The 14,959-nt window shown below is 45.3% G+C and overlaps 1 protein-coding gene and 1 long non-coding RNA gene across 3 annotated transcripts in view; one reads left to right on the top strand and one right to left on the bottom strand.

The window, feature by feature from the left end:
- Positions 1-932: 932 nt before the first annotated feature.
- On the bottom strand, positions 933-7,391 carry LOC109311845. Its single transcript, XR_002101637.1, has 3 exons — positions 7,318-7,391; positions 3,484-3,490; positions 933-947 (listed from the first exon to the last, which is right to left on the bottom strand). It is a non-coding gene; the product is annotated as an uncharacterized LOC109311845 (long non-coding RNA).
- The window catches only part of CFAP206 (cilia and flagella associated protein 206), a 26,869-nt gene continuing 16,087 nt past the window's right edge, over positions 4,178-14,959 (top strand). Inside the window, exons 1-6 of one of the 2 annotated variants that reach the window (XM_019537719.1) lie at positions 4,178-4,262; positions 6,003-6,111; positions 8,775-8,858; positions 10,361-10,451; positions 12,230-12,418; positions 12,686-12,844. In XM_019537719.1, the coding sequence (XP_019393264.1) occupies positions 6,004-6,111; positions 8,775-8,858; positions 10,361-10,451; positions 12,230-12,418; positions 12,686-12,844 (631 nt within the window). In that variant the 5' untranslated portion in view covers positions 4,178-4,262; position 6,003. Of the gene's footprint in view, positions 4,263-4,561; positions 4,863-6,002; positions 6,112-8,774; positions 8,859-10,360; positions 10,452-12,229; positions 12,419-12,685; positions 12,845-14,959 lie in introns of those variants that run through there. The other variant, XM_019537720.1, reaches the window with a different exon arrangement.

A 14,959-nucleotide genomic window follows, 5' to 3' on the forward strand; every position in this document is an offset into this window, starting at 1 on the left:
GGTAAAATGCTATTTTCACCTTCTTGAATCAATTTCATCATAAGGTCCGCATCCAGGTTTGCACTTGAATGCAGTTTAATGCTAGGGATATGTCACCTTCCATGGTTCCAAGGCATTTGCTAGTATTTGTGTGGCATTTTCTTCTAATTGTTCCCATTCAGGAACTAGTGTGGTAGCAAAAAGGTAACTTGTTCCATATGCTGTCGATGGAACTGTCAGGGTTCCGAGTTTTGTTCCAATACTATGTATTTTGTTAGCCAGTCTCCTCATTTACAGTATTTATGATTCCCAAACCTGTTCCAGTTCCTCCAAGGACTGTTCCTAAGACATCACGCTTTTGTTTTTCACAGGGATCCAAGTACCATTTAACCATCCACGCTTTCCATCCCTCCTCTAATGGGGTTATAAAAGGAGCACACGCCTTGTTCATTCTAACCATATTTGCAGCGTTTAAATTTTAAATATCCTTTTACAATGATCATTTTGATTCTACCAATACTTCTTGTTCCAAATGCTGTTTTACTACATACACTCCTACCGGTTGATTTTTGAGGTTTTGGAGTGTATTGGAGAGAGACAACAACTTCACAAAGACCCTCATAATGGACTATCCAATCCCCATTAAGGTCGTTATTAAGTGTGATATTCCATTCTATGCCACTTCCACTGGGGCCACATTGGACAATGTTCTGGAATCCCGCAAGTTAGTGTTTCCTCTCTGCCTCAGATCTCAAAGCTGAGAAGGGTTTGTGCTCTCCTTGCACATGATATCAGTAATTTTGAGTACTTTAGAACCTTGCACCGCAGACTATTACAGAACGTGGCTATGTATAGGATCATAGGAAAGTAGGGCTGGAAGGAACCTTATAAGGTCATCTAGTCCAGCTGCAGCTCAAGGCAGGATCATCCCTGTCTAAATCATCCCAGCCAAGCATCTAGCCAACCTGCTCTTGAATATTTCTATGCTTGACCATACTCATAAAATGTTCCCCCTAATCTCCAAACTAAATGTCCTGCTGAAGGTTGAGGCCATTGATCCTAGTCCTGTCCCCTATTGCCACAGAGAAAAGCCCATCTCCAAACTCTCTATGATCAGGTATTTAGGGGATTATTATTAAATTCCCCCTCAGTCTTCTCTACAGACTAAGTTTAAACACTTTCTAAGTTCATTCTATTTCTTAGTTTTTTCTAATTATTTCTAAGTTATTTCTATTTACTTCTAACATTACTTAGAAATAAATGCATTTCTATGTATTTCTAATTAATTTATTTCTAACTAATAGCTGTTTCTAAATTTTAAACTATTTCTAACTATTTCTAAGTTTAAACTATATTTTAAATCTACAGTTGAATTATTGGTTCTGTTCAGTAGGTTTTAAGATTTTTCTAACTGAATATTTGAGCTTCCCACTTCTTCTCCTTGTGTGAAAATAATATTAGCATTGTTAAATGAATACTAGATTGTATATATTGCATTATATAATCTAATTAACCTCTGGGGCACAGGCCTAACTCTACTTTTGTTTCACTTCTGTGCATGTCCAGGCTTTTGTTTCACCATTCCACTAACTGAGACTATGCGAGAAAGAACAGAGTATTTGAAAAAGTACAGCCTGAATCTTAAAACCAATAGTACATGGTAATTCTAGTTTTTTGTGACTTTCAGTGTCAAAACGTCAAACCAGAGATTGGATTTCAGCGATGCTGTTTTATACGTGCTCAAGAAGTTTTAATGTGCTACTTGCCTTATACATACAATCAGCGTCCCTACCTTATGTTTTAAGCCAGGAGATGGTTGAGGGGACCAGCATCCACAGGCCCCAACTCATTCAGAGAGCAGTGGGTGCTGGCTAGTATGCTCAATATCTCCTTCTGGATCTCGTTTTGAACCTGTAACCCTCTGTCCAATTCCTGTTTTTCTTTTTTATTTCTCCCAAGCAATCAGTTGTTGTGTTCTCAGCAGCCTCCCTTTTTAAGAGAGACTTATGGTTGTTTGTGGTGGCCCATGTTTGCCAAGCACAACAAATAGGCCTGTTATATGGATTAGTAACCCCTTCTAAAAACAGCGGGGCTAATAGTTTCAGTGTGGGCTCATGCCCACATTTCTCTATGAATCAAAAAGGCCTGTATCACAGTGGCAGAGAGGGTATGCTGAAAGAAAAAGGGAACAGGGAGTTTTTCCCATTTCTCTTTGACTCACAGCCTCCAACATTTAAGGCTGGCTGCAGCGTTGACATGAGAATCCTAGTTACCAGAAAACTGTCAAAGTCACTGGGGACCAGGGGACTCAACAGATGGCCAAGGATGCCAATCTGAGACCCACACATTTGACTGCAGATATGGCAAATGGTTCCAAAAGGCAGGGGCAGATCCCAGTGACATCAGGTCCTGCTGTTTCCAAGCACAGCGGCCAACCCACTAATTTTCCCTCTTTCTTCCTTTCTGAAGAAAGCCTCGAATGTGTGTGCTGTTGGTTTCATGTGGGTGAGATGCACTGTTCCACGGCTCATACAACAATACATGTGCTGATGCATGGACAATTGCTACTGCTGTGATGCACTGGGAGGGAAAGCTCTTGGTTGACCACAGGGAGGGGGGAGGCAGGTATCATACACCTGGACCCCAAATTCCTTAGTGACTAGAAAGCAGGATGCTATTGAGAGAGGACACAAACACCTGGACTGAGCCTTTCAGAGTCCATCTTCAGAAGCATTTACACGGTCAGACCATAAATCCATCTTGCCTAGTGTTCTGTGTCATACAGTGGCAGCAAGCGGATGCTGAAAGGGAGATTCACCTGGGTACGAGCAGGGTTTTTCCTACTCTTCCTCTCCCACTTGCAGCCCGCAGCATTTAAGATCTAGGAAGTTCTGATTCTGAGGCAGTATCCTCAACCCCCATGCTCAATAGCTACTGATGGCCTTTCCTCCAAGAATTTTTCCAATCTCTTTTTGAACCAGCTAAACTGTCAGCTTCCACAGCACCTGGTGGCAATGAGTAGGGACCTATGGAAGTTGCAGCAGAAGTTTGCAGTGCAGCAGCCCCTTTAATCACTGGCATAAGGGGACACCAGGGGCACCCCCACCCGATTTCTGCTCCAACAGCAGAGCACAGGTATAGGGCAGCCTAACAGTAGTGGGGCTGGTGGCACAGAGTTGTGCCCCCCACTCTCAAAGCTTACATGTTGTTTATGCCTTTAATCTTGCTTTTTGCCACACACAAGAGCGAGATTACAGGCACTGCTGTGCTGCAGTTTAGGTAGGTCCCGAGCAAATGAGTCCCTCACTTTCATTACATGATGGGTGAAAGACCTTCATTTTGTTAATTTTAAACCTACTACCTGCTAGTTTCCTTTCCTGACCCCTTCTTCTTGTATAGAGATACTAAATAATAAATCCCTACTTACTTTCTCAGCTCTATTTTGTATCTCAGAAACCCTCAACACGGCCCCCCTCAAGCCTCTCTTTTCTAAATTGGCCAGACCCAGCCTCTTCCGTCTTGCTCCTCACATGGAAGCACCCCCCCCGCCCTGGCCCCCGCCACTCCTCGGTGCTGCCCTTCTCTGGCCCCTGGCTCTAGTTCGTCTCTCTCCTTCTGCGAGGTGAGGGGCCCAGAACTGCAAGCACCTACATTGGTTGCTTTCAAGAAATATTTGGGTGTCTATCTGGCTAGGATCCTTCCTGCCCCTTGGGATGATCTCATGAGGTCCCTTCCAGCCCAAACGTCTATGAAATTTATGAAAACTGGGCACAGCAGCATTCGAGGTGTGGATGCACCACGAATTTATAAAGACCAGGATGACATATGAGCACAAGTCCCCTCTGAACGATCCCCAACGCCTCGCCTGCCTTTCTGAGGGCTGTTATCACCAGTGCCCTGCCCACGATGCCTTCCCCCCTTTCCTGTGTGGTAACAGCTAAGGTGGGGCCCACCACAGTGTCGCTTCAACTGCAGGAAATATGCAGATTCCTGGCAAAGGCGCGATCTGCGATGACCAACTACTAAACAGTTCCAGGGGAATCTCCCCGCGCCCGGCCTCAGCCCTGCCCTCTACAGGGCCACTGCAGAGCGCGGGCACCGCCCAGCCCCGCCGCCTCCTGGCTCCGCCCCCTGCCGGCGCCCCATTGGCTGTTAGGCCCCGCTCAACAGAGAGCGCGAGGCCCCCCGCCCGGCCACGCCCCCTAGTCACGCCTCCAAGGCGCCGCGGCGTTCTGTCTCCATGACAACACCAGTTCGGCGCGTCCTGACGAGGCTGGAGGCGGGTAAATGCGAGGATTCTCCGGGCCGCGGTTAGGGTGGGGGAGGAGGGCACCTGCGCGCGACCCCCGGGCCGGTTTGGATTGCCCCGCCTCCCCCCCCAGCGGCTGTCCGCGCTGCCGGTACGAAGCAAAGCGCCCCCTGTATTGGAAGAGGCTGCTTTCAACGTTCTGCGCATGCGCGGAGCGTGCCCTGCCGCGCGTGCGCAGAGACGCCTGCCCTGCCCAGGGCATGCGCGGGGGAGTTTTACTGCGCATGCGCGGCGGTCTCCTTTTGGGTCGTGGTTTGGGTGCTGGTGCAGTTTGGGGGGCGGCAGGGAGTAGAGGCTCGTCTTCGTTTAGATTTTAGTCCTATTAATTTTAAAGCCAGGTCGATTACTATAATTGTATTAGTACTCAGAGGGCAGGAGCTCATCTGAGGCTGTGACAGAAGTGTTACCGCCTCGTTTGCACACAGCAGGAGCTGGTGTTCATTACGTCTGCCTCAAAGACTGTCATATCCCCTCGTTCCTGACAGCTGCGGCCCGTGGTTCCAGTGCTGCACCCGATAGAAGGGGGATAACGGGCAACTGTGTCAAGTTGCCCATTATCACTGCAAGGGAAATGGTCAGATAGGTGTTACTGAGTCAAACAGTTGAAATGGGATTTGTGTATCACAGCTGTATCCACCTTATCAATTCTTTACCAAATCCCATCTTTTGTAATACACAAAAAAGGTGCTTCTAGGAAGCACAATCAAAAGCCTTCTCTACATTAGGTGCTAAGAGAACCATAGGGGCTTTGCAATTTTGTACTTATGCTACTATAGCATTAGCCTTATGTATGTTGTCTGAATCGTGACTTTTTTGATCATGTCCACTCTGCGCTCCCTTCTCGCCCCTCATGACAGACCCCCACCACCACTTGGCAGGGATGCGGTCAGAGGCTCCAGTGATATTCCCCGTTTCTCTAGCTCTGCAGAAATCTCTGCTGCCTTCAGAAATGCCATAAAGTGATTTCCTTTTCCCACCCGTCTTGGTGTGAACTGGAGGGCCTAGTCCTGGTCACACAGGATGAGAAAGATTTCTCCTGTCAGATGACAGCAGGATGTCTGATTCAATCTTGCCCTGTGCTCCCCGTCCCCTCCAGAGCCCTTCCCTTGTTGGGATCTGGGATGGGAGGGAAGGGGGTGTCAGTTGCACATGCTCTCGAGTTTTGTGGCCTATGGTGCAGGCAGATTACTACCAGCGGATCATGGCGGTAAAAGGTTGCCAGCCCTGTACTCCATTTTCATCTTAAATAGACTGTGTGTGGGGTTCAGAGATTTTTTTTCCCGAAATAACATTTTTCTCCCAGTGAATTAATCAGAATACTTACTACATAATAATAAAGTGCAGTGTGTTGGTCCCTGGTCAGTGTCTGCTCCAAGCAACTTAAAATGGAAAGCAGGAGAATGGGAGAATGGAAAAAAAAAGAATAACGAAGCGAGGCAGGCAAAATTGTTTTATATGCTACGTTTGTATATTTTCCCTTTTGCATTTTGTTTTTCATACAATTTCTTTCCGCTAGGAAATACTCTTGTTGCTTGTGTGCCACTCTACTGTAAATCACCTCTGCTGCCTAGTCAAGCTGTTAGTAAACACTTGGAAGGCTGAGAGGTCTTGCAGAAAACGTAGTCTCAGTAAAGGTTGAGGTGGGACAAAGAGATGATGAAAGACGCATCTGTCGTGTATTATGATGAAACCTTTTACTGTGCTGTTTGTCTAGAATGGCTCACGCCCAGGCTGAAAGTGTCATTAAGAACATTATCCGTGAAATAGGACAAGAATGTGCCATCAAAGGACAAACTGTGCCTGAAACCTTGGTGGCTTTCATGGTAAGAGCAAAATGAGTATTCTAGCTATCCATTAACCTGTTAGCGTTATTTGGATCATGTTACCATCCCTCTGAGATTAGTGACATCTTCAATGAGCAGGTACAAAGATTCAGCAATTGAGCATATCGCTCTTAAATTTTATACTTGCATGTCTATAGTGAGTCATCTAGATCTGCTTTTTAGACGATCCTGCAAAGATTTAAATTTTACTTGCTGTAACACCCCCTGTGTCTCTGAGACTACTTGCAATGAGTGAAATTAAGCAAAGGACTTAAAATTCCTTGGCCTTAATGCTCAGAAAGAGAGAGCTTCAGTAGAGCTAGAAGTGACATTGTGTTGTAGTCGAGAGCTTCACTGATTTGATATATTTATAAAGGAGTTCTTGTGAAGTGCTTATTCTGGGCATAGGACTCTATAGTGCACAATGGCACTAATTACTGTAAACAGTTATAAGCACATGTGAAGTCACTCTTGTTTAGTCTCATTGATCTATGGCAGCAGAGTTTTGCAGCTGTGGGCTGGGGCAAACTGGCTCACGTCTGAGGCAAGTCATTGTCCCGACCTGGCTGCTGCCACCACCACCATTGCTTTTCCTTGTCCCTGCTTTTCCCTGCCCCCTAACCTCCCATGGTAACTAGGGATGTAAATATTGTTTACAAGTTATCCATTTAACCTCCCCTACGTATACTGGTTAAACAGATAACTGATAACGTACACCTAGTCCTGGCCAAGAGGTGTGGAGCCCCTGGCTGGAACATGCCATGCCATGCCATGCCATGCCACACTCTGCATTGGGGGAGAGACCACAGCCATCTGTCCAGAGCAACACAGGGAGACACAGCTGCTGCCGGGAGCTGCTCCCCAGGGCCTTTGTTGGCAGGGAGGAGATGGCAACAAGCCCCACCAGGCAACATAGCCCATGTGAAGCTGCAGGCAGCAGCAGCAGCATAAAAGGGGCTTTCCCAGCCCACTGCAGCCACTGGCACACTGGGAGGGAGGGAGCAGGCCTGTTATCTCCCTTAAGCTACCTTCCCCCACGTTATAGGCAACTGGTGCCTCCTGAGTCTGGGAGGGGAGCAGATCACTGATCGGGGTGGGGGGTGAAGAGCGAAGCCAGTGGGGAAACCAGAAGGGCACTTCTGGTTTTGTGGCTGGTGCTTCCAGGGGGTGCACGTGCACCTCCTACATTTTGCCAGTGCCCCACACCTATGAACCAGCAGCTAATTGCTTAATTGAGTCATTAGGCCACCTGCTGTTTTGCTCTTTAACCTCATAGGCTAGCTCCCTCCCCATTCCTCTTCCCAGTCCCTCTCCCTCCTGACTGCCCTGCTACTTTCCTGTTCCTGGGGTGCCGCACCGCTTCCCTTACCCACCTGATTGTGCCCTGGACTAAATGTTAACCAGTAATGCATTACTGGTATAAGTATACTTTTCATTTAAACATTTAACCTTTCACACCCCTAGGGGCGACATGGGCACAGTTCCCCACTGCCTGGTCCCAGTGTAGCTCCTCACTGCCTGGTTCTGGGACAGGGGTTGGGTAAAGTGCCCTGCTGCTGCCAAAGCCCCCTGGCTTTACAGCTCCATATGATGCCAGCCCCTGAACTACAACCTTCTGGGATACAGTTAAGTTGCTGATTCCCAAAGGGTGTGCTAGGGTACTCTAGTGTGTCATTGAGAGTGGTAAAAGGTGCTGCCAAATCCCTGCTGCTGCTGGATTCCCTTGCTTTAGGTAAATGTTATCCTCTTCCATCTGGCATCCTATGCCTGCCCCAGCTACTCCAGTGGTGTCTGCACCTGCTTCTCTGGAGATTCTTGCAGCTGCTGCTGCTGCTTTTCTTCCACCTCTCCTGACCCTCAGATAGCTCCTTTGTGCCTCCCACCTGTGCTCACAGGAGTACCTTTGCTGTTTGCAGGTGGGTGGATGCACAGACAGACCCATGCTTTTCAGCCTGGCTCATCCCCTCCACTCCTCCCACGACCCAGAGGCCAGCAGGAGGCCACAGAGGTGGCTGTCAGTGTAAGACTGCAGGAGTAGCCTCAGGGGCTGTCCTTGTCCCCTGAGGTAAAGACTTGGGGTCTGGAGAAGGCAGACAGTGGAAAGAGCAGGGCATAACAGGATGAAGTCCTGCCTTTCTGTCCTTAAGTGGCATCAACTAGATTAGAGCTTCTCAACTTTTTTAGCCTCAAGGCCTACTCCATATCTTTTCTGAATTTAGATTTAGTTCAGTGATTTTCAGCTGAGGTGCCATGAAATTCAGAAAAGTTAAGGGGAGGGGGCACTAAGGCTAAAAAGAATGAGAATCACTGGTTTAGAGACTAATTTTTGGTTAAAGAAAGATGTATTTGGTGTCATTTTTAACAGTACATCTCAGCACTAGTATGATTTCCAAAGTTTGGGAAACACTAAGTTAAGTTCTTTCTCACATACGGCAGGGATTAGAGTTGGGTACCTGTAGGACCTAGCCTATAAACTATAGGGAAGAGTGAAGTAATAATGACAATAATTTACAGCAGTTGTATCCTTTTTAATCAAAGGCAAAATGACACAAGTTGGTGGTCTGATATCTATGAGTAACAAAAAAGTTAAAGTATTAGATTAAAAAAACCTTTGATAAATTATGAATTAGCTGCTTTATTCAATATCTTTTGCTAACTGGTAGGTGAAAGCTGTTGTTTTGGATCCAGCGAATGACTTCAATGTGGATCGAACCCTCACAAAGAATGATGTGCAAAAATTGATTAAGGTAATTGTGAAAATTCTTGAAAAACTCAGCAATATTGCACACAATGGAGAGCATCTGCCTGCCTGTAGTAACAAAATATACTGCCATTACCTTCCATAAGCTCTTACATAAATTATTCAAAACAACCAGTATTGTTGGGAAGTCTAAACAATCTAACTGCTGGCTAAAATGTTCTGTTTTCTAACTTCAGGTTAATTCCAGAGATCTAAAATAGAATGACTAGAAATGTATTTATGTACAGTAAAAGCTGTGTTAACTGGCATTTTACTAACCGGAATACTCTGTTAACTAGAATTTCCAGTATCCCCCACTACAAATCCTCACTTTAGCAACTGGAATCTTTGCTGAGAATGTCCAGCATGCACATCAAGTATTTCTTTTGTTCACATTAGTTAGTGGTGCTGTGCAGGGCAGGGTGGGCTGCCACTGCATGGTGGGGCTGGGGCAGCACTGTGCTGTTCCTGGCAGGGGTGGCCAGGCTGTGCTCCTGTCTTCCTTGATAGGTATAACTCAAATATCTGGAATTTTTAGATAACTGGCACCCCTCTTACCCCACTCATGCCGGATAACAAAGCTTTTACTGTATATATTTATTAGGTTGATACGCTGCCATCACCAAAAGAGGCTTAGGCCTTAGAACTTACACTGTTATAAAGTCAGATAAAAATATCTGCCTATAAAAATAATCTGCCACTCTGTCCCACCTTGTGCCAGATAAAAGTATTAAAATCTAATAATATGTAATAGAATAAACTCTTCAAACAATGCCTGAGAACCTAATCCCACCCACAAATAAAAAGTTCTTACAGCACTTTTGGAAGATGACTAGTCTCAGGCTCTGGAGGACCACAATGGGGAAGATAATTCTGGAGCTGAGTGACTACTGAGAATGACTTCATACATTTTCACCAAACCAACTTGGTGCCTTGATGTTATTTGCAGGAGGTTGTTCTCAGCTGACATTAGGGATCATGGTGGAATGCAAAGGAAAAGGCGGTCCCTTAGGCATGTGGGGTACGGAAGATTCATAGGCTTCTAGGTCAAAACCAAGACTTGGAATTGGCAGCCCCAAAACCAACACTTGTGAATTGGTAGCCCCTTGAATACATTAAAGTAATCTAGCCCTGAGGTTAGGAAATCATGGACAATGGTGGCCAAATCTAAATCTGAGAAAGGGGTTGCAGCTTGCACCAGATGGAGTTGGTGGTAGGTACTCCTAGCCACCATCACAGCCTGAAAATCCCCAAAACCTGAAACTTGATCAATTTCCTAAAAGGCCTTTTTGTTCTGAGGTATAAATTATTTTCAAAATTTGTGCAATATTTTATTCTTGTGGTTCTGTAGGTGAGGAATGGATGTTTCATTCCCTAGTGTGCCAGTTCATGGCAGGAGAATTTGTGGAGGAGAATTAACTTGTTCCTTTTGAAATAGTAATGTTGCTGTTGATGTTTTATGAATTTGCTAAGTGGTTGGAAAAGATTCACTTATGTCTTTCTTCTTAGCTCTGTATCGATAGACTGCTTGATACAACAAATCCATCCTTGGATACCATTAAGATGCAAGTCTTCTTTGATATGAATTACATAAACAGAGGTAATTTTAATTTGTATAAATATTAAATATATGTGAGATGATAAAATGCTATCTAGGTGTATTATTTAATATGTATTTTATATTTATTTGTATTGGAGTATTAAACGCACTTATCAGAATCTGAGGGGGATGGATGCTGTAGAAGAACATAAACATAAATTTGGATAGGTCTGTTATGCTATGCAGGGTTACAGCATGCATGCAACAAGGAGGATGTATAATGGGGTCAGAAGTCACACAAGGGGCGGGCGTGTGCACCCAGATTGGGGTGGGAGCGGTGACAAGGGCTATGGGGAATTTTAGGATGGCTGCAGCCCCCCCAAAACCCCTGCTCCACTGTGCTCTGCAGGGCAGGTAGAGCCAGGGCTATGCTCTGGGCAGAAAGCCCCCACAGCTGGGCTGTGCTTGGCAGGGCAGGCGGAGCCAGGGCTGGGCTCCAGGCTGGGGCTAGCCACCTGGAGCACAGCCCTGGCTCTACCCACTGCATGGAGCGCAGCCTGGTGGCTGGGGCTAGCTTTCCAGAGCGCGCCCCAGCCCAGCCCACCTTGCCCCACGCAGATCTGGAGATACACGCCTGCTCCCATGTCCTCCCGTACTGGTGGTGAGAGCCGCCAGAAGAGCCACTGGAAGAGCAGTTCCTGGACCAGTGGCATGCAGTGGCAGGAGCCCCCCTCCCTGATTCCTGTGCTGCCCCAGCTGGGCAGCTTGTCCTAGCCCCAATCCCTCCCTTGTTGTGGAGGTGTTGATCTGCCTCCCCCCCGTGCCCATTCCGTTCCCCCTTCGCCTATCACAACAGACTTACCAGGTGGAGGCAGCTGTGTCCACCATCGTCAAGAACTGCTGCCTGTATAGTCTATGGATGAATCTCCGAATCTCTCCGAATCAATTTGGATTTTTTAATGGGTCTCCCGATTCAATTCAGATTCGGAGTTTCGGCCGGTGAATTGGACTGAATCTCCTCCTAATCAAATTCGCTACCAAAGCTTCACACAGCCTGAGTCAACAACCTGTGGCCTGTGGGCCAGATGCAGACCATAAAGAAGTTAGATCTGTGCCACAGAGGTTTAATCTGTCTGATCCAGTCTCACATTTTGATACCCATCTCTTCCACAACCCTTCTGTTGTTGTTAGGACTGGGGATTGGAAGTGAGGGTAAGTGCAGGCCACATGTGCTCTTTGGGTAATAGGGATTTGCAGCCTACAGTGCAGGTCAGATTGCTAGTAGTGGACTACAGCAGCAGAAGGTGGCTAGCCTCTGTAATAGAGCCAGTTTAATTTTAAATAGATTGCGTGTGTGGTTCAGAGATTTTTTTTTCACAAAATAATAGTATTTTGCTCCTAGTGAATTAATGAGTTACAATACTTATTATAACAAAGATAAGTACATTGGTCCCTGGTTAGTGTCCGCTCCAAGCAACTGAACATGGAAAGGAGAAAGATGAGAGGACAAAAAAGAGGAATAATGAACATCAGAGGGCAGCAAAATTCATTGGACAGGGAAGGCTGAGAGCCCTGGGGCTTTACCTTTAAGAGATGATAAGTTGTAAAAAGAAAAAAAAAATAATAGTAAGTTGAAAGATTTTTCTTGACTAGCACTGACTTTACTAGTGGATTTTTAAATTTAGCCAAACTAAAGGTCTTTTCCCAAAGCCTGCTGGCATTTGGATTGAGTCTGGAATGCACAAGTAGTAAAAATTCTGTTACGGTGTGTGGGGTACAGTGAAAATGAGAAAAATACTTTGCTTTACCTACACTTTACAACTCTCTTTTCTTCCCAGTTGAATTACTTAATGAACAGCATCACATTGTAGAGTCCAGACTGGCTCCTGTGACCCGAGAAATCACAGACAGCCGTGCTCGTACACGAGAAGAACTGGAAAGTGTTTACCAAAAGATTGTTAGTTATGTGCTGCTGCGCTCAGGTCTTGGATCTCCAACAGACATCAAGGCTGTCAGGGAGGCAACAGGTCAGAAATCACTTACACTGTGATAGTGCGTTTCCATTATTGGAAAATCAAATCTGAGTTTGATTCTGTTGCCCACGCTAGTTATTTTTCAGTCACTAGCTAGGAGTATGGTAAAATGAAGCATCTGTGAGTACCTAAACTCTTTTTTTCAAATTTATCATGCACTTGGCTCTTTTCACTACTGTACCTTAGGAAGAGGTGTTTTTATTATCTTTGCATTTTTAGTTCCTCTTCTTATGCTTACTGCTATTTTAAAATAATTTCCAGCTGCCTTGCAGAGTGTGTTTCCTCAAACGGAGATGGGAGTCTTTCTCTCGCTCAGTAAGAAGGACAAAGAGCGACAGCTGAAAGAGCTAACCATGACTGTTACAGGAATTCGGTTATTCAACAAAGACACTGGAAAAGGAGGAGAAAGCATTGATGACGGTAGGTATATCACTGAACTGACATCATAAAGCCCTGGCAAAATATTTACAATAGAACATACATTTAATTTGATATATGTTTATAATGGAGCTGTTAGAATACTGTGGGGCAGAGCAGACAGACACTCTGATAATGCAGTGTAATTTTTTCTGATACTGAATTCTCAGAGATCTGTTTTTTAAGTTTTGAGCTGTGGCTTTAATAATCAAAACAGTGTAAACTCATGTTCTGGCCTTTTTGAGATGGAATAAAACAGTTGCTTGGAGAGGTATATATGCTTACCTAATTTTCTTATTTTTGAACCCCTAAAAGCTAACATTATTGAATATATTTTGAATATATATTTCACTGCAAAATGACACTTAACTATTTATTAATATACTGTATTTATCCAAATCCAAGATAATTTTGAATTTCAGATGACCCCTCCCAATAATTTGATTCTGTACATGCAAAGTTATAGATTTGTTATTATATCGAGTGTATAGAGTCTAATGAATAGACAGTCAACTTAAATTCATGCCCCTCACTACTGTGGTAGGAAAAGCAGTATTGGGGGTGGTGAGGGGCCAGACCCCCACCTCTTGTTCTCTTGCCCTTTGCCCTCTCTGCCTTCCCCCTCACCCCTTGTCCCCTGTGTCTGGCTCCCCACCCATGCCTTCTCCCCTGCAACTTGTCCCTCCTTGTTGCCTATCCCCTGCTATATGGCTCTTGTGGCCTGCCCCTCCATGCCTGTTCCTGCACCCTGCTGCTTGGCCACTGCCCCCTCCCCCCTTTACTTTCTGCTGCAGCTCTGCTTTGGCTCTGGGGCAGTCAGCCCCAGCCTGGTCCCGTCAGGAAGAAGCAATGGCAGGGCCAGGTTGGGACTGCAGAAACTGGAGCTGGAGTAAAAGGTAAGGCCACTGTAGATGTTGGGGAGGCAGGCACAGACATGTGGAGCAACTGTGGGGAGGGGCAGACACAAGGGTGGGTGGGGGCAGGCTGTAGGTTGCTCCCCCTGAACCTCATAGTTGGTCCCCGCAACTGCCACATGAGCCGTTCTGGCTTGGGGCAGGGGTGTCTCAGCTTCGACTTCATCCCAGGGCCAAAGCCAGATCTGAACTGCTGCCTACCTCAGGGCCATACTTAAATTCAAGACAAGACTTTTTCCCCATATTGATGGGGGAAATTATCTTGGATTTGAGTAAATACAATATATGGCTTGTCAGTGGAAATACAATATAGCATGCAGTATATTGTAACCTACATTGTTTACTTGTATTTTCATAGGCTAACAAACTGCCTGAAAAAATATTCAATACGGCAATACCTGTTTACAGATAATGCAAAAATACATGATATTATGAGCTGAAAATATGCAAACAATTAAGTACATAGTCAAAAGGATTATATTCAGCATGTTAGCATCATTCATTCAAGGATTTCACTGCAATTCACAAATATAGAGCCAGAAGTACTGTCCCACTTTTACCATTTGGGAATGTAGGAATTAGAGAGAATATGTTCTGCCAAAGGCCTGAGGGATATTTACATTGCAGACAGCTCAGGTCATGGAGGCAGTCTAGTGATGGCAGCAGAAACTTTGCATGTGCTAATTTGCCTTGCACTTCAACAGAATAAATTGACCTGTGCAGAGCTCTGTGTTGCTGCAGGTAGATTGCTACTGATACCAGTGCTAACTTGGTGCTCTCTCTAGCAGCATAGACATCACTGCAGTACATTGCCTCTGCTGCTTACAACTACTTTTAATATTAGAATTTACATCTATGGAGGAGTGTACAACACAACCTTGTTTTTTGCATCTAGAGCAGATAACTGTCCACTTAGGTCTTATGCCTGCATAGATGTCTACTTGCATATCCAAAAACAAACATAGTAGATACTGACCTGCTTACACCTTCAGTTGACAACACCTCTTCATTAGAGTTTGACATTTATAGAATTATCAGCTAAAAGGTTGTTGATTCCTTCTGTGCAGTTTGTGGGATTTTGTGGGTTTTCTAGAATACTTTCTCCAGTGAAGCAGTTCACTTTAGATCTTTAAATGTATCTGAGTTTAATCATTGCTAATGCTCATATTGGGTGTTTATAGATATACTCCAGAAGGTGGAGGGT

The sequence above is a fragment of the Crocodylus porosus genome, unplaced genomic scaffold (genome assembly GCF_001723895.1).
Source record: "Crocodylus porosus isolate Cpor-Errol unplaced genomic scaffold, CroPor_comp1, whole genome shotgun sequence".
In the NCBI taxonomy this organism is placed as follows: Eukaryota; Metazoa; Chordata; order Crocodylia; family Crocodylidae; genus Crocodylus; species Crocodylus porosus.